At 44.7% G+C, this 18190-nt stretch overlaps 1 protein-coding gene across 5 annotated transcripts in view; it reads left to right on the forward strand.

The window, feature by feature from the left end:
• The window catches only part of PFKP (phosphofructokinase, platelet), a 248576-nt gene that overhangs the window by 146616 nt on the left and 83770 nt on the right, over positions 1-18190 (forward strand). For 2 of the 5 annotated variants that reach the window (XM_069211197.1, XM_069211198.1), the window contains exon 13: positions 1551-1568. The exons of the other annotated variants lie outside the window; for them this stretch is intronic. In XM_069211197.1, the coding sequence (XP_069067298.1) occupies positions 1551-1568 (18 nt within the window). The remainder of the gene's footprint in view (positions 1-1550; positions 1569-18190) is intronic. 5 annotated transcript variants of the gene reach the window in all.

The following is an 18190-nucleotide window of genomic DNA, read 5'->3' on the forward strand; positions in this document are numbered from 1 at the left end:
CTTTGTACTTGGCAGAATGCACATTTGTTTAATACCACTGTGATAAGAACCGAAAGCAAAGTCAGAAAATGCTTTTTTTCAGGGTCAATTAATAAGAGGAATACAAGCAGTAGGAATCCATCTATATAAAGGAGAAATAATACATATAATTAGAAGTGAATTTAACAGTGTAGGTGATTATGAGAGTGTATTTAAGTCATTCATCACCAAACAATTAAAAAATTTACAGAAAAAGGTAAGAACTTGGATAAAGAAAAATAATTTGAATACTGTACTGAGAAGGAAATTCCCGTTTTTGCGAACCATGCTAATTCAACTCTGAATGTCTGAGATAAAATATTATGGAAATAGTTGCAATTTAAGTAAGTACAATATTTGTTTTATAAATATTCATGATTATTCGCAAAAGGCAGCTGCCCATGACAGATTTTCTAACGAACAGTGAAAACAGCTCATCATGTTAGAAGTGTAATATTATGTTCCTACATTTATACCAGCGATATACATATATAAATCAACAGCTGTTTGTCACGTATGAGGGCAATACAAAGTTTACTTTATTCATTATGTTCAAAATTCAAGATTGGAGGGCCTTAATATAGTTGAGATCATATAGTGTGCAGCATAAAATTGCTTACTCAGGCTGTTTTTGTATTGGGCTTTTCAATTTCTGTAAAGGTCTCCTTAAGCACTGCACTTTTTTTTTTTTTTTATTGAACTGCACCCAATAATGTCAGTTACTGAAAGAAAATAATATGACAATTGTAATCCCTGGATTAAGTGAGATAAGCATGATGCCTGTTGTTATATTCAACTACAGACATCACCTTGAAAGCACCTACTACCAGTTGGACAGTTATACACTCACTAACTAGTATACTGTTGTACAATATTGCTAACAGAACAAAGAATAATAGAGTCCTGTTTCCTAAATAAACAGCTGGGTAAATAGCCACATTGTATGACTGCAGAATATTTAGGGATTTGCACATGGGAATGAAATGGAAGACATTACTGGTGATGCACATGGGAAATGCAACATTTGCAGTTAAGAATAATCAAGTGTACTATGCATCACCTGCTCAGCAGTGACAATCACCTAAGTATTCCTGTGTTGGACATGCGGTCAATACATCAGTGCTAAACTAACAAAATATAAAACAGCAGGAACAAAATACCATAGAATTTATCTTTCTAATAATTCCCAATTCTAGCAACAGATTAATAGCTTAATTTATCACAAAAAGCCCAAACATTCGTAAAAAAAAAGAAAGAAAGTTTAAGTTTATCTTAAATCCGGAGTTTTCAAATAAGAATCGTATATTTTGGTTTGATGGCTGCCCACGACTTGAACAAAGAAGAATTTCAATCTCAATTTGCACATATATTCATTTTGTAAAAAAAAAAAAAAATCTATAGAAAGGACTACTTATAAAATATTAAATTTTCGTTATGTTTCTCTCTCAACTGTGGTAATGAAATTACCTATAGTTAGCGCTTGGTTCTATATTTATTTATTTGAATCTAAATTTTGTCTTTCTCTTTAACAGGATGATGGCTCGTGTGTTGTACGTAATTCATTGCACATTGGTTAATTTAGCCTGATAATCCTTGCAGATTTTGCAAATATGCTTTGCCTTTGCATGATGAGTTCTTTTTTTATATTGGTTTGTAGTCTTAAGTAGCATGATGCTTTTGTTTACAGCATCTCTGGTTGACAATATGTGTATTAGTATCTCAGCTTGTTTTACAGATACCAGCAGTATTATCAAGCTTTTTTTCTAACTAGCAAGTGTAAACCTAGACATCCCTACGATATCTAGGATACCCAGAGTTTTATATATTTTTTATTGTTTAATAGGGACTGTAGTCTTAATAGGTCAGTTCAACAAAAAGTATAACAACAAGCATTACTTTTTATAGGATTGATCTATTAACATAGAGAGTGTTTCTATATTTATCCAAATGATCGTTTCAGCAAAATCCCTAATACCGATGAAATATATAGCAACAAAACAATTTATTTTCCATTGTTATCGTGCAGAAGGGTACAATGGGCTTTCACAGGGGCTGCACTAACCCGCGCCCACTTTCTACCCCAAGCTGTCAGCCATAGAAGGCCATGTCGTATGCTGTCCTCTATATTACAGTATGTTTTCAAGTTATATTGACAGCATAAAAAAGTCACTTATGTAAAACTGAACGGCCTTAGCCTTGTGAATAGTAATGAAATAGCTTGAGAAATGGAATGTCCCCAATCTATAAAATAGTCTCTTAAAACAGGAGTGAAGTGCACGGTTGCAATTGATTTAGTCAGCATGCAAGGCCTTTGCTTGCAGTGAATCTGTTGACTTAACATATTGAGAGTCTCTGTTTCACCGCCAGGAAATTGGCAAAGTGTGATATGGTTTAATTAACCTCCAAACTGTCATGTAAAGCTGTGCAAAGCATTTTCTGCATGCCTTCTAAATTTAAAAGCTGCTTATTTGTTTAAACTGCTAAAGAAAAATTGCTTTGCAAATTTTAACAAAAAACTGGAAATATATGCTTTATGTTCATTGTCATGTTTTTGCATTAGCATAGTGCTTTGCAACGGTACTTAAGTGCTACATTTTAGACATATTTTCAAGAATCTGCATTGAAATCATACAATATCAAATTTGTAATACAAATAGAAATAGCTCAATTACTTGCAGTTTACGTTTCAGACTTGAAAGATAAAGGATAGTAGATTTGTTTTGTACTGGCTGTGAGTATGATTCAGATGAAATCCAGTAATGATCGTTGGTGCTGAAAAATAAGAAATTACTTAATAGGCTCAAAACAGTTACCACTCTGCTGCTAATTTTATGAAGAGAAACTGTTCCGCACGTTGGTTGTTTTTGTATTGGTTTAGAAAGTTGAAGCAGAATGCCAACGCAAGGAATAAACACATACAGTGCATTGTCCACGCACCCATTATAAGTGCTCATGCCAAATCAATAGTGAAGCATGTGTAAGAGCACTTTGGAAAATATCTACATCCACTGCTCATATAATTTGTGAACAGCAATTCAAACTTATGTCCCTATAAGATGCCACTATTTTCTGTCTGTTAATTTGGCTATTCCTTTTTTATGTTGTTTGAAGTTTTTGTGGTTGTTGTATTAGCTTCAAGTGCTTTTTTTATTGCAAACATTTTTATACCTGCGAAAATGCACTTTTTCTATGCTGGTCGTGAAGAACCTAAACAGAATAACAACCAAAAACAACTTGAGGAAAACCCTTGCCACAAGAAATAAAAAAGCAATGGTTTTCGTTCTTATTATTTCAGTAGTTGGATCTGTAGTAAATACTTGTCAGTTCAATACACTTGGCCCAAGTGAACCTCAGAAGAGAACTGTCACAACCTCACCTGAAAGCCAAAAATGCGTTCTTGTCACTTGACAGAACTGATGAAATTACTGTCAGGATCATTACCCAGATTGAAATGGTCAGTCAGCTCTGAAGATATCAGTGGGTGTTTCTGGGCAAAACTGGATCTTAATTGCCACTAACATACATGGTCAATCCTTACAGTTTACTTCTGCATCGTTGATGTGTTTGACCACAGCTCAAATCTCTTTTCTGTTTCCTGGTTTCTTGATAGGATGCAAATCTCTCTTGAAGCTGTTTAATTCTTTAAGCGGTCCGATTCAGCAATACCACACACACTGAAAATGCAAGTGCAGAATCTTTCTGTTGGACATTGGCTGAACCTCTTTTGTAATGTCACTCAAGAAGAAATATTACAGTAAACAAACTGACCAAACGGTGCTGATTACACAGTCTGCCAATTTAAGTGGATGGCAAGGTCGCACAAACATAAACAAATCACCCTAAACACTGACACCAAGGAGAGTGGGAATTGTAATCTAGCATCCGAAGAATAATAACCAACTAACATAAAAGTTAGAAAATTCACAAAAAAGCATGTTTTACAAACCCACAAAATAAAAGAAAGACTACAGAGCGTTTTACAATTTAAAAAGCAGGAGAGTCACAGGCCTTTTTTAAGTTGGCCAACGTGGAATCCCCTAAGTGTACTGCCCCATGGTCGACTGGTACAGAAAATATGGTCAGGAACTAAAATAAAAGTGGTCCCCAATAACAAATCACATAGCTAAAAAAGTGGCTCACATTTGCAAATCGTTGCCATTTATAACTCACAAAGACATGCTGTATAGATGTTTTGCAAGATCAGGGAGGATGTATGCGTATGTGCTTGCTGCAGACAATCTTTGTGGTCATATCAGGGAAATCAGCAATAAAAAAACGGCCCACCAGACAATAAAACAGGCCTACGAACAGCCAAAAAACGGTCAACATACTGACCTGTCCCACCAGTCCTTCTGGCACTGCCTGGCTGCCGCATAGGCCTGTTCGACCCTGAATGATCCAGTCAATTTAGTATGCCTTGATGTTCTCATACTTGGTATTACCGGGGACAGGGACCCTGCGCCAAGTTTTGCCAGTTTCAGAAATGCACCTGTAAAAAGTAACTTTGTTTATGGGCCGGCAGTGGGCTTCAGAGCCGTCAGTGAGCAGGGGCTCAAGCTGGCCCCCATCTCAATTTCACTCTAAGCAGCGAGGCAACATGGAGTGTTATTCCCGGAAGCACTGATAGCACGCGCTGCTCTCACCGCCCTCTCCACCGCCTGGTCATGCACAGCAGTCCGGTAAGATACTTCTCTCTTACCACCTACTCTGAGCAAGTAGCACAAGGGAGCATTAAAGTCCCCATAATCAGGAAAAGCCTGTGAAAACAACACTGTAAATTGGGTCTGGCAAAATATTCCTAAATCCAAGGAGCTTAACTCCTGATCCCCACTAACACATGGAGAGATACAGCGTGTCATCATTCATTCCAGCCGTAGTGTCTCCCCACAGAGTTAACAGGGAACTCGTAATGAGAGTACAGAAATATAATAAAATATGAAAAATTAAACAGGGAACAAGTGATCAGTGTAAACAAGTGACGGCGCTGTTCTATTGACTTCTGTGACCCCTTAATGGAAACTTCTATAACACCACAGTCACAGGCTAATGTACATCTCCATCCACACACCTACATAGTGGATACATGCCATCATCACAAGTCCTACCTTAACCATCCCATACTGGTGTCCGCCATAGACTCTGCCAATGCTGATAACCTGCAACTGTCATACACATTCATGCAACTCATCTTGGTAAGGTGGAGAGCAGACAGGAAAATAAGTGTCCGGCAAAGGAAAAAACTTGATCATACCAACTAAAAACGTGTAGAGAGATTCTTACTGGTTAAGGACGTCATGGACAAACTGCTGTATCTGGTGCAATTCTTTGTCACACCCCAGCAGCAATATCACACACTATGACAGTCGACATGAAGGGCCAGTTTACCGCTTCTCTATGAAATACTTCTCACTCATAGCTGCAATCAGTGCCTTCCCAGCACCCTTAATCAAGGTGCCAGCAGGGAAACTGTTGGTTTACAGGGCCCCCCTCTGTGACATAAATTACACTTCTGCCATGGTGGTGGGTGCAACATGTTACTGACAAAGTAATATCAAACTGCTGGACCATAGTTTGTGGTGACTGCATGAAAAGACAGTCAAATGCCAGAACCAATATATTCTAAGGATAAGGGAGAAGTGGGCACACGCTTAAGGACATGTGGCAGAATATGTTAAGAGAAATGTCAAAATCGTTCTCAGAACCTGGTCTGTGATACACATTGCTACTGGTGCTTAATGAAACCCAAGCACGTGGAAGGGCATCCAGGTCAGTGAGGATATCTTTATAAAGTGATAGTATCATGATGGGAATGGACCAGGACAGGAAGCATACAAATGTAGAAGTAATTGCCAGATTCACAAGGTATCATGTGTCGGTGGTCTTGTAGCAGTAAATTAATTAAATGCATGTGGGGCACCTCCAAAAGCATGCTAAATGTTCCATGTGGGCCGAAGAATAGAACTTACCTTGGTGAGGTGTTGCTCTAATACCTTGTTGGGAAAGACCTAGAGAGGTTGCCTCAATTAAGGCCTCTAAGTAAGGTTATCAGTTAAACCACAGGACAACGTGCAAACAAAAAGGTGAACTCAGTTGTGAGGAACTTATTTTGTTTGCCTTGCCCCCAACCCCCTTTCCTTTGCTCTGGACATTTTACGTTTTAGAACTCTGAGTGGTTTAAACATACTCTTTGTTTGAAATACAACTATTGTACACTAAATTGCCATACCTTCAACTTTGTTAATTAGTTGTACATGGGCAAAGCTTTTGCACAGTTGTATTAAGCACAGCTACAGAGTGACAGAATGAAGGAAAATCCTTTTCAAATATAGCGTACTTTTCCGCAGAGCATATTTCCAATGCATAACATGGATTAACATGTCTACACTGTAACAGTCAGTAGCAAAGTGCTACACAATGCAAACGTGTAGCTTATAAGTATAGAGCAGGAAAAAGATAATTATTAAATTCGGATGTTTATTACCAACAACGCTTGATCCTTTTGTAAATTTTAAATTAAATAATCCTAAACTCATATGCACTGCAGCACGGAATCGCATATATGACTGACCTGCTGATTTTCACACCTCTTTTCATGGCTTTGTTGGAGAACCAGCAGCTGCTACTTTAAAGTTAAACCACACAGTAAGCCAGAAAGAGAAGAACAAGGAGCACACAGGTCTTCCATTGCACATCTTGATGTTAATAATACCTTTAAACACCCCCCTTTTTTTAGCCACGTGACGAGGAGCTGAACATCACAAAGGGGCTGTGGCACTTAGGACCTGATTTAGAGTTTGGGGTGATAGGGTACTTGTTCGCAAATGGAACAGAATATCCTGTTCACAAAACTTTGGTCCATTCTCATCATTCAGAGATGGGTTGATGTAAGCTTTCTGTCAATAGAGACCCCACTGGAGATAAGGAAAGCTTCCTCTTACAGCCCAACAGAGGAAGGCTATTACACCGCCCACCATTTTTACAGTGGATAGTGTAATGTCCTTTCCTGCTGAAAGGTTAAATCTGGTAGGCAGGGACAGAAATAAAAAACAATAATGACCCCCACACTCTATGAGAAAACTCCCTGGGTATGAGGAGTCATTCATTTTTTGTTTCTTAGAGACAAACTCCTGCTTTTGGGAGTTTGTTTCTGAAAAACAAAAAAAGTGTAAACGTTTGGTGGATGTCTGTTAAAACTGATGGGAACCATTAACCAAACTTTTTATACCTTGAAGGGAACTGCCATGATGGCAGTTCATTTAAAGGTCCAGAGATGACTGATGGACTGGTGGTCGGCTTTAAATTTGATGAGTACCATTGGGGTGGTGGTGTAATGTCCTCATCATCCTGACAGACACTGTCCCACTCTCCAAATTTAATATCAGGCCCCTGGCTATGTAAGTTTCCTTTGATGCTCTTTAGGAGTTACTGGGCCAGCCTAGGAACTGTTTTGAAGGTTTGGAGAGCTCAACATGTGAAAGGAAAAGGTCCATTGTAAGGAAATGCCTCCTTGGCATGGTTGCCCCCTGACTTTTTGCCTTTGCTGATGCTATGTTTACAATTGAAAGTGTGCTGAGGCCTGCTAACCAGGCCCCAGCACCAGTGTTCTTTCCCTAACCTGTACTTTTGTATCCACAATTGGCAGACCCTGGCATCCAGATAAGTCCCTTGTAACTGGTACTTCTAGTACCAAGGGCCCTGATGCCAAGGAAGGTCTCTAAGGGCTGCAGCATGTCTTATGCCACCCTGGAGACCTCTCACTCAGCACAGACACACTGCTTACCAGCTTGTGTGTGCTAGTGAGGACAAAACGAGTAAGTCGACATGGCACTCCCCTCAGGGTGCCATGCCAGCCTCTCACTGCCTATGCAGTATAGGTAAGACACCCCTCTAGCAGGCCTTACAGCCCTAAGGCAGGGTGCACTATACCATAGGTGAGGGTACCAGTGCATGAGCATGGTACCCCTACAGTGTCTAAACAAAACCTTAGACATTGTAAGTACAGGGTAGCCATAAGAGTATATGGTCTGGGAGTTTGTCAAACACGAACTCCACAGCACCATAATGGCTACACTGAAAACTGGGAAGTTTGGTATCAAACTTCTCAGCACAATAAATGCACACTGATGCCAGTGTACATTTTATTGTAAAATACACCCCAGAGGGCACCTTAGAGGTGCCCCCTGAAACTTAACCGACTATCTGTGTAGGCTGACTAGTTTTAGCAGCCTGCCACAAACCGAGACATGTTGCTGGCCCCATGGGGAGAGTGCCTTTGTCACTCTGAGGCCAGTAACAAAGCCTGCACTGGGTGGAGATGCTAACACCTCTCCCAGGCAGGAATTGTCACACCTGGCGGTGAGCCTCAAAGGCTCACCTCCTTTGTGCCAACCCAGCAGGACACTCCAGCTAGTGGAGTTGCCCGCCCCCTCCGGCCAGGCCCCACTTTTGGCGGCAAGGCCGGAGAAAATAATGAGAAAAACAAGGAGGAGTCACTGGCCAGTCAGGACAGCCCCTAAGGTGTCCTGAGCTGAGGTGACTCTAACTTTTAGAAATCCTCCATCTTGCAGATGGAGGATTCCCCCAATAGGGTTAGGATTGTGACCCCCTCCCCTTGGGAGGAGGCACAAAGAGGGTGTACCCACCCTCAGGGCTAGTAGCCATTGGCTACTAACCCCCCAGACCTAAACACGCCCTTAAATTTAGTATTTAAGGGCTACCCTGAACCCTAGAAAATTAGATTCCTGCAACTACAAGAAGAAGGACTGCCTAGCTGAAAACCCCTGCAGCGGAAGACCAGAAGACGACAACTGCCTTGGCTCCAGAAACTCACCGGCCTGTCTCCTGCCTTCCAAAGATCCTGCTCCAGCGACGCCTTCCAAAGGGACCAGCGACCTCGACATCCTCTGAGGACTGCCCCTGCTTCGAAAAGACAAGAAACTCCCGAGGACAGCGGACCTGCTCCAAGAAAAGCTGCAACTTCGTTTCCAGCAGCTTTAAAGAACCCTGCAAGCTCCCCGCAAGAAGCGTGAGACTTGCAACAATGCACCCGGCGACCCCGACTCGGCTGGTGGCGATCCAACACCTCAGGAGGGACCCCAGGACTACTCTGATACTGTGAGTACCAAAACCTGTCCCCCCTGAGCCCCCACAGCGCCGCCTGCAGAGGGAATCCCGAGGCTTCCCCTGACCGCGACTCTTTGAACCTAAAGTCCCGACGCCTGGGAGAGACCCTGCACCCGCAGCCCCCAGGACCTGAAGGACCGGACTTTCACTGGAGAAGTGACCCCCAGGAGTCCCTCTCCCTTGCCCAAGTGGAGGTTTCCCCGAGGAATCCCCCCCTTGCCTGCCTGCAACGCGGAAGAGATCCCGAGATCTCTCATAGACTAACATTGAAAACCCGACGCTTGTTTCTACACTGCACCCGGCCGCCCCCGCGCTGCTGAGGGTGAAATTTCTGTGTGGACTTGTGTCCCCCCCGGTGCCCTACAAAACCCCTCTGGTCTGCCCTCCGAAGACGCGGGTACTTACCTGCAAGCAGATCGGAACCGGGGCACCCCCTTCTCTCCATTCTAGCCTATGTGTTTTGGGCACCACTTTGAACTCTGCACCTGACCGGCCCTGAGCTGCTGGTGTGGTGACTTTGGGGTTGCTCTGAACCCCCAACGGTGGGCTACCTTGGACCAAGAACTGAACCCTGTAAGTGTCCTACTTACCTGGTAAAACTAACAAAAACTTACCTCCCCCAGGAACTGTGAAAATTGCACTAAGTGTCCACTTTTGAAACAGCTATTTGACAATAACTTGAAAAGTATACATGCAATTTTGATGATTTGAAGTTCCTAAAGTACTTACCTGCAATACCTTTCGAACAAGATATTACATGTTAAATTTGAACCTGTGGTTCTTAAAATAAACTAAGAAAATATATTTTTCTATAACAAAACCTATTGGCTGGATTTGTCTCTGAGTGTGTGTACCTCATTTATTGTCTATGTGTATGTACAACAAATGCTTAACACTACTCCTTGGATAAGCCTACTGCTCGACCACACTACCACAAAATAGAGCATTAGTATTATCTCTTTTTACCACTATTTTACCTCTAAGGGGAACCCTTGGACTCTGTGCATGCTATTCCTTACTTTGAAATAGCACATACAGAGCCAACTTCCTACATTGGTGGATCAGCGGTGGGGTACAAGACTTTGCATTTGCTGGACTACTCAGCCAATACCTGATCACACGACAAATTCCAAAATTGACATTAGAAATTGATTTTTGCAATTTGAAAAGTTTTCTAAATTCTTAAAAGACCTGCTAGGGCCTTGTGTTAGATCCTGTTTAGCATTTCTTTTAGAGTTTAAAAGTTTGTTAAAAGTTTGAATTAGATTCTAGAACCAGTTTTAGTTTCTTAAAAAGTATTCCAACTTTTAGAAGCATAATGTCTAGCACAGATGTGAATGTGGTGGAACTCGACACCACACCTTACCTCCATCTACAGATGAGAGAGCTAAGGTCACTCTGTAAACTAAAGAAAATAGCAATGGGCCCCAAACCTACCAAAGTACAGCTCCAGGAGCTTTTGGCAGAGTTTGAAAAGGCCAACCCCTCTGAGGATGGCAACTCAGAGGATGAAGATAGTGACTTGGAGGGAAATTCCCCCCCTCCAGTCCTACTTAGGGAGAGCAGGGCTTCTCAAGCCCTGACTCCACAAATAATAGTCAGAGATGCTGGTTCCCTCACAGGAGGACCAACAACTCTGAAATCACTGAGGATAAACTCCAGTGAAGAGGACATCCAGTTAGCCAGGATGGCCAAAAAGATTGGCTTTGGAAAGACAGATCCTAGCCATAGAGAGGGAAAGACAAGAGATGGGCCTAGGACCCATCAATGGTGGCAGCAACATAAATAGGGTCAGAGATTCTCCTGACATGTTGAAAATCCCCAAAGGGATTGTAACTAAATATGAAGATGGTGATGACATCACCAAATGGTTCACAGCTTTTGAGAGGGCTTGTGTAACCAGAAAAGTGAACAGATCTCACTGGGGTGCTCTCCTTTGGGAAATGTTCACAGGAAAGTGTAGGGATAGACTCCTCACACTCTCTGGACAAGATGCAGAATCTTATGACCTCATGAAGGGTACCCTGATTGAGGGCTTTGGATTCTCCACTGAGGAGTACAGGATTAGGTTCAGGGGGGCTCAAAAATCCTCGAGCCAGACCTGGGTTGACTTTGTTGACTACTCAGTGAAAACACTAGATGGTTGGATTCAAGGCAGTGGTGTAAGTAATTATGATGGGCTGTACAATTTATTTGTGAAAGAACACCTGTTAAGTAATTGTTTCAATGATAAACTGCATCAGCATCTGGTAGACCTAGGACCAATTTCTCCCCAAGAATTGGGAAAGAAGGCGGACCATTGGGTCAAGACAAGGGTGTCCAAGACTTCGACAGGGGGTGACCAAAAGAAAGGGGTCACAAAAACTCCCCAGCAGAAGGGTGATGAGACAACCAAAACTAAAAATAGTAAAGAGTCTTCTACAGGCCCCCAAAAACCTGCACAGGAGGGTGGGCCCAGAGCCTCTTCACAAAACAATGGGTACAAGGGTAAAAACTTTGATCCCAAAAGGCCTGGTGTCATAGCTGTAAACAGCATGGACACCAAACTGGAGACAAGGCCTGTCCCAAGAAGGGTTCCACTCCAAACTCCCATCCAGGTAACACTGGTATGGCTAGTCTCCAAGTGGGATCAACAGTGTGCCCAGAGCAAATCAGGGTTCACACGGAAGCTACTCTAGTTTCTGAGGGTGGGGTGGATTTAGCCACACTAGCTGTCTGGCCGCCTAACATGCAAAAATACAGACAGCAACTCTTAATTAATGGGACTAGAATAGAGGGCCTGAGGGATACAGGTGCCAGTGTCACCATGGTGACAGAGAAACTGGTTTCCCCTGGCCAATACCTGACTGGAAAAACTTACACAGTCACCAACGCTGACAATCAGAGAAAAGTACATCCCATGGCAATGGTTACTTTAGAATGGGGAGGGGTCAATGGCCTGAAACAGGTGGTGGTCTCCTCAAATATCCCAGTGGATTGTCTGCTTGGAAATGACCTGGAGTCCTCAGCATGGGCTGAGGTAGAGCTAAAAACCCATGCAGCAATGCTGGGTATCCCTGAACTGGTGTGTGTGAAAACAAGAGCACAATGCAAGGCACAGGGTGAAAAAGTAGAGCTGGAGTCTGGAAAAATGGCCCAGCCTACCAAGAGAACAGGAAAGTCAGTTGGGAAGCCAACTGCAACACAGCAAAAGAAAGGGAACCTCTCTTCTCAGGAAGAAGTTCTGCCCTCTGAGGGAACTGAGCCTTTGGAGCTTGAACCTTATCAGGTTGAGCTCTTAGGCCCAGGGGGACCCTCCAGGGAAGAGCTGTGTAAGGGACAAGAAACCTGTCCCTCTCTTGAAGGCCTTAGGCAGCAAGCTGCTGAAGAGTCCAAAGGCAAGAAAAATGGAACACATAGGGTCTATTGGGAAGATGGGCTCCTGTACACTGAGGCCAGAGACCCCAAACCTGGTGCCACTAGGAGAGTGGTAGTGCCTCAGCTGTTCAGAGAGTTCATCCTAACATTGGCCCATGACATTCCCCTTGCTGGACATTTGGGACAAACCAAGACGTGGGAGAGGTTAGTCAACCACTTCTACTGGCCCAATATGTCCAACATGGTTAAGGAGTTTTGCCTCTCCTGCCCCACCTGTCAAGCCAGTGGTAAGACAGGTGGGCATCCAAAGGCCCCCCTCATTCCACTTCCAGTGGTGGGGGTGCCCTTTGAAAGAGTGGGTGTGGACATAGTTGGTCCACTGGAACCTCCCACAGCCTCAGGGAATATGTATATCCTGGTAGTAGTGGATCATGCTACCAGATATCCTGAAGCTATTCCCCTTAGGTCGACTACTGCCCCTGCAGTAGCCAAGGCCCTCATTGGTATCTTTACCAGAGTGGGTTTCCCTAAGGAGGTGGTGTCTGACAGAGGTACCAACTTCATGTCAGCATACCTAAAGCACATGTGGAATGAGTGTGGAGTGACTTATAAATTCACTACACCTTACCATCCACAAACTAATGGCTTAGTTGAGAGATTCAACAAGACATTAAAGGGCATGATCATGGGGCTCCCTGAAAAACTCAAAAGGAGATGGGATGTCCTCCTGCCATGTCTGCTTTTCGCTTACAGGGAGGTACCACAGAAGGGAGTAGGGTTCTCACCCTTTGAACTTCTGTTTGGTCATCCTGTAAGGGGACCACTTGCTCTTGTTAAAGAAGGCTGGGAGAGACCTCTCCATGAGCCAAAACAAGACATAGTGGACTATGTACTTGGCCTTCGCTCTAGAATGGCAGAGTACATGGAAAAGGCAACCAAAAACCTTGAGGCCAGCCAACAGCTCCAGAAGTTTTGGTATGACCAAAAGGCTGCACTGGTTGAGTTCCAACCAGGGCAGAAAGTCTGGGTTCTGGAGCCTGTGGCTCCCAGGGCACTCCAGGACAAATGGAGTGGCCCTTACCCAGTGCTAGAGAGGAAGAGTCAGGTCACCTACCTGGTGGACCTGGGCACAAGCAGGAGCCCCAAGAGGGTGATCCATGTAAACCGCCTTAAACTCTTCCATGACAGGGCTGATGTGAATCTGTTGATGGTAACAGATGAGGATCAGGAGGCAGAGAGTGAACCTCTCCCTGATCTTCTGTCATCAGACCCAAAAGATGGCACAGTAGATGGAGTGATCTACTCAGACACCCTCTCTGGCCAACAGCAGGCTGATTGTAGGAGAGTCCTACAACAGTTTCCTGAGCTTTTCTCCCTAACCCCTGGTCAGACACACCTGTGTACCCATGATGTGGACACAGGAGACAGCATGCCTGTCAAGAACAAAATCTTCAGACAGTCTGACCATGTTAAGGAAAGCATCAAGGTGGAAGTCCACAAGATGCTGGAATTGGGAGTGATTGAGCGCTCTGACAGCCCCTGGGCTAGCCCAGTGGTCTTAGTCCCCAAACCTCACACCAAAGATGGAAAGAAAGAGATGAGGTTTTGTGTGGACTACAGAGGGCTCAATTCTGTCACCAAGACAGATGCCCATCCAATTCCAAGAGCTGATGAGCTCATTGATAAATTAGGTGCTGCCAAATTTCTAAGTACCTTTGACTTGACAGCAGGGTACTGGCAAATAAAAATGGCACCTGGAGCAAAAGAAAAGACAGCATTCTCCACACCTGATGGGCATTATCAGTTTACTGTTATGCCCTTTGGTTTAAAGAATGCCCCTGCCACCTTCCAAAGGTTGGTGAATCAAGTCCTTGCTGGCTTGGAGTCCTTTAGCACAGCTTATCTTGATGATATTGCTGTCTTTAGCTCCACCTGGCAGGATCACCTGGTCCACCTGAAGAAGGTTTTGAAGGCTCTGCAATCTGCAGGCCTCTCTATCAAGGCATCCAAATGCCAGATAGGGCAGGGAACTGTGGTTTACTTGGGACACCTTGTAGGTGGAGGCCAAGTTCAGCCACTCCAACCCAAGATCCAGACTATTCTGGACTGGGTAGCTCCAAAAACCCAGACTCAAGTCAGGGCATTCCTTGGCTTGACTGGGTATTACAGGAGGTTTGTGAAGGGATATGGATCCATTGTGACAGCCCTCACTGAACTCACCTCCAAGAAAATGCCCAAGAAAGTGAACTGGACTGTGGAATGCCAACAGGCCTTTGACACCCTGAAACAAGCAATGTGCTCAGCACCAGTTCTAAAAGCTCCAGATTATTCTAAGCAGTTCATTGTGCAGACTGATGCCTCTGAACATGGGATAGGGGCAGTTTTGTCCCAAACAAATGATGATGGCCTTGACCAGCCTGTTGCTTTCATTAGCAGGAGGTTACTCCCCAGGGAGCAGCGTTGGAGTGCCATTGAGAGGGAGGCCTTTGCTGTGGTTTGGTCCCTGAAGAAGCTGAGACCATACCTCTTTGGGACTCACTTCCTAGTTCAAACTGACCACAGACCTCTCAAATGGCTGATGCAAATGAAAGGTGAAAATCCTAAACTGTTGAGGTGGTCCATCTCCCTACAGGGAATGGACTTTATAGTGGAACACAGACCTGGGACTGCCCATGCCAATGCAGATGGCCTTTCCAGGTTCTTCCACTTAGAAAATGAAGACTCTCTTGGGAAAGGTTAGTCTCATCCTCTTTCGTTTGGGGGGGGGTTGTGTAAGGAAATGCCTCCTTGGCATGGTTGCCCCCTGACTTTTTGCCTTTGCTGATGCTATGTTTACAATTGAAAGTGTGCTGAGGCCTGCTAACCAGGCCCCAGCACCAGTGTTCTTTCCCTAACCTGTACTTTTGTATCCACAATTGGCAGACCCTGGCATCCAGATAAGTCCCTTGTAACTGGTACTTCTAGTACCAAGGGCCCTGATGCCAAGGAAGGTCTCTAAGGGCTGCAGCATGTCTTATGCCACCCTGGAGACCTCTCACTCAGCACAGACACACTGCTTACCAGCTTGTGTGTGCTAGTGAGGACAAAACGAGTAAGTCGACATGGCACTCCCCTCAGGGTGCCATGCCAGCCTCTCACTGCCTATGCAGTATAGGTAAGACACCCCTCTAGCAGGCCTTACAGCCCTAAGGCAGGGTGCACTATACCATAGGTGAGGGTACCAGTGCATGAGCATGGTACCCCTACAGTGTCTAAACAAAACCTTAGACATTGTAAGTACAGGGTAGCCATAAGAGTATATGGTCTGGGAGTTTGTCAAACACGAACTCCACAGCACCATAATGGCTACACTGAAAACTGGGAAGTTTGGTATCAAACTTCTCAGCACAATAAATGCACACTGATGCCAGTGTACATTTTATTGTAAAATACACCCCAGAGGGCACCTTAGAGGTGCCCCCTGAAACTTAACCGACTATCTGTGTAGGCTGACTAGTTTTAGCAGCCTGCCACAAACCGAGACATGTTGCTGGCCCCATGGGGAGAGTGCCTTTGTCACTCTGAGGCCAGTAACAAAGCCTGCACTGGGTGGAGATGCTAACACCTCTCCCAGGCAGGAATTGTCACACCTGGCGGTGAGCCTCAAAGGCTCACCTCCTTTGTGCCAACCCAGCAGGACACTCCAGCTAGTGGAGTTGCCCGCCCCCTCCGGCCAGGCCCCACTTTTGGCGGCAAGGCCGGAGAAAATAATGAGAAAAACAAGGAGGAGTCACTGGCCAGTCAGGACAGCCCCTAAGGTGTCCTGAGCTGAGGTGACTCTAACTTTTAGAAATCCTCCATCTTGCAGATGGAGGATTCCCCCAATAGGGTTAGGATTGTGACCCCCTCCCCTTGGGAGGAGGCACAAAGAGGGTGTACCCACCCTCAGGGCTAGTAGCCATTGGCTACTAACCCCCCAGACCTAAACACGCCCTTAAATTTAGTATTTAAGGGCTACCCTGAACCCTAGAAAATTAGATTCCTGCAACTACAAGAAGAAGGACTGCCTAGCTGAAAACCCCTGCAGCGGAAGACCAGAAGACGACAACTGCCTTGGCTCCAGAAACTCACCGGCCTGTCTCCTGCCTTCCAAAGATCCTGCTCCAGCGACGCCTTCCAAAGGGACCAGCGACCTCGACATCCTCTGAGGACTGCCCCTGCTTCGAAAAGACAAGAAACTCCCGAGGACAGCGGACCTGCTCCAAGAAAAGCTGCAACTTCGTTTCCAGCAGCTTTAAAGAACCCTGCAAGCTCCCCGCAAGAAGCGTGAGACTTGCAACAATGCACCCGGCGACCCCGACTCGGCTGGTGGCGATCCAACACCTCAGGAGGGACCCCAGGACTACTCTGATACTGTGAGTACCAAAACCTGTCCCCCCTGAGCCCCCACAGCGCCGCCTGCAGAGGGAATCCCGAGGCTTCCCCTGACCGCGACTCTTTGAACCTAAAGTCCCGACGCCTGGGAGAGACCCTGCACCCGCAGCCCCCAGGACCTGAAGGACCGGACTTTCACTGGAGAAGTGACCCCCAGGAGTCCCTCTCCCTTGCCCAAGTGGAGGTTTCCCCGAGGAATCCCCCCCTTGCCTGCCTGCAACGCGGAAGAGATCCCGAGATCTCTCATAGACTAACATTGAAAACCCGACGCTTGTTTCTACACTGCACCCGGCCGCCCCCGCGCTGCTGAGGGTGAAATTTCTGTGTGGACTTGTGTCCCCCCCGGTGCCCTACAAAACCCCTCTGGTCTGCCCTCCGAAGACGCGGGTACTTACCTGCAAGCAGATCGGAACCGGGGCACCCCCTTCTCTCCATTCTAGCCTATGTGTTTTGGGCACCACTTTGAACTCTGCACCTGACCGGCCCTGAGCTGCTGGTGTGGTGACTTTGGGGTTGCTCTGAACCCCCAACGGTGGGCTACCTTGGACCAAGAACTGAACCCTGTAAGTGTCCTACTTACCTGGTAAAACTAACAAAAACTTACCTCCCCCAGGAACTGTGAAAATTGCACTAAGTGTCCACTTTTGAAACAGCTATTTGACAATAACTTGAAAAGTATACATGCAATTTTGATGATTTGAAGTTCCTAAAGTACTTACCTGCAATACCTTTCGAACAAGATATTACATGTTAAATTTGAACCTGTGGTTCTTAAAATAAACTAAGAAAATATATTTTTCTATAACAAAACCTATTGGCTGGATTTGTCTCTGAGTGTGTGTACCTCATTTATTGTCTATGTGTATGTACAACAAATGCTTAACACTACTCCTTGGATAAGCCTACTGCTCGACCACACTACCACAAAATAGAGCATTAGTATTATCTCTTTTTACCACTATTTTACCTCTAAGGGGAACCCTTGGACTCTGTGCATGCTATTCCTTACTTTGAAATAGCACATACAGAGCCAACTTCCTACATTGGTGGATCAGCGGTGGGGTACAAGACTTTGCATTTGCTGGACTACTCAGCCAATACCTGATCACACGACAAATTCCAAAATTGACATTAGAAATTGATTTTTGCAATTTGAAAAGTTTTCTAAATTCTTAAAAGACCTGCTAGGGCCTTGTGTTAGATCCTGTTTAGCATTTCTTTTAGAGTTTAAAAGTTTGTTAAAAGTTTGAATTAGATTCTAGAACCAGTTTTAGTTTCT

Source organism: Pleurodeles waltl, chromosome 10 (assembly GCF_031143425.1).
Source record: "Pleurodeles waltl isolate 20211129_DDA chromosome 10, aPleWal1.hap1.20221129, whole genome shotgun sequence".
NCBI classification, from domain to species: Eukaryota; Metazoa; Chordata; class Amphibia; order Caudata; family Salamandridae; genus Pleurodeles; species Pleurodeles waltl.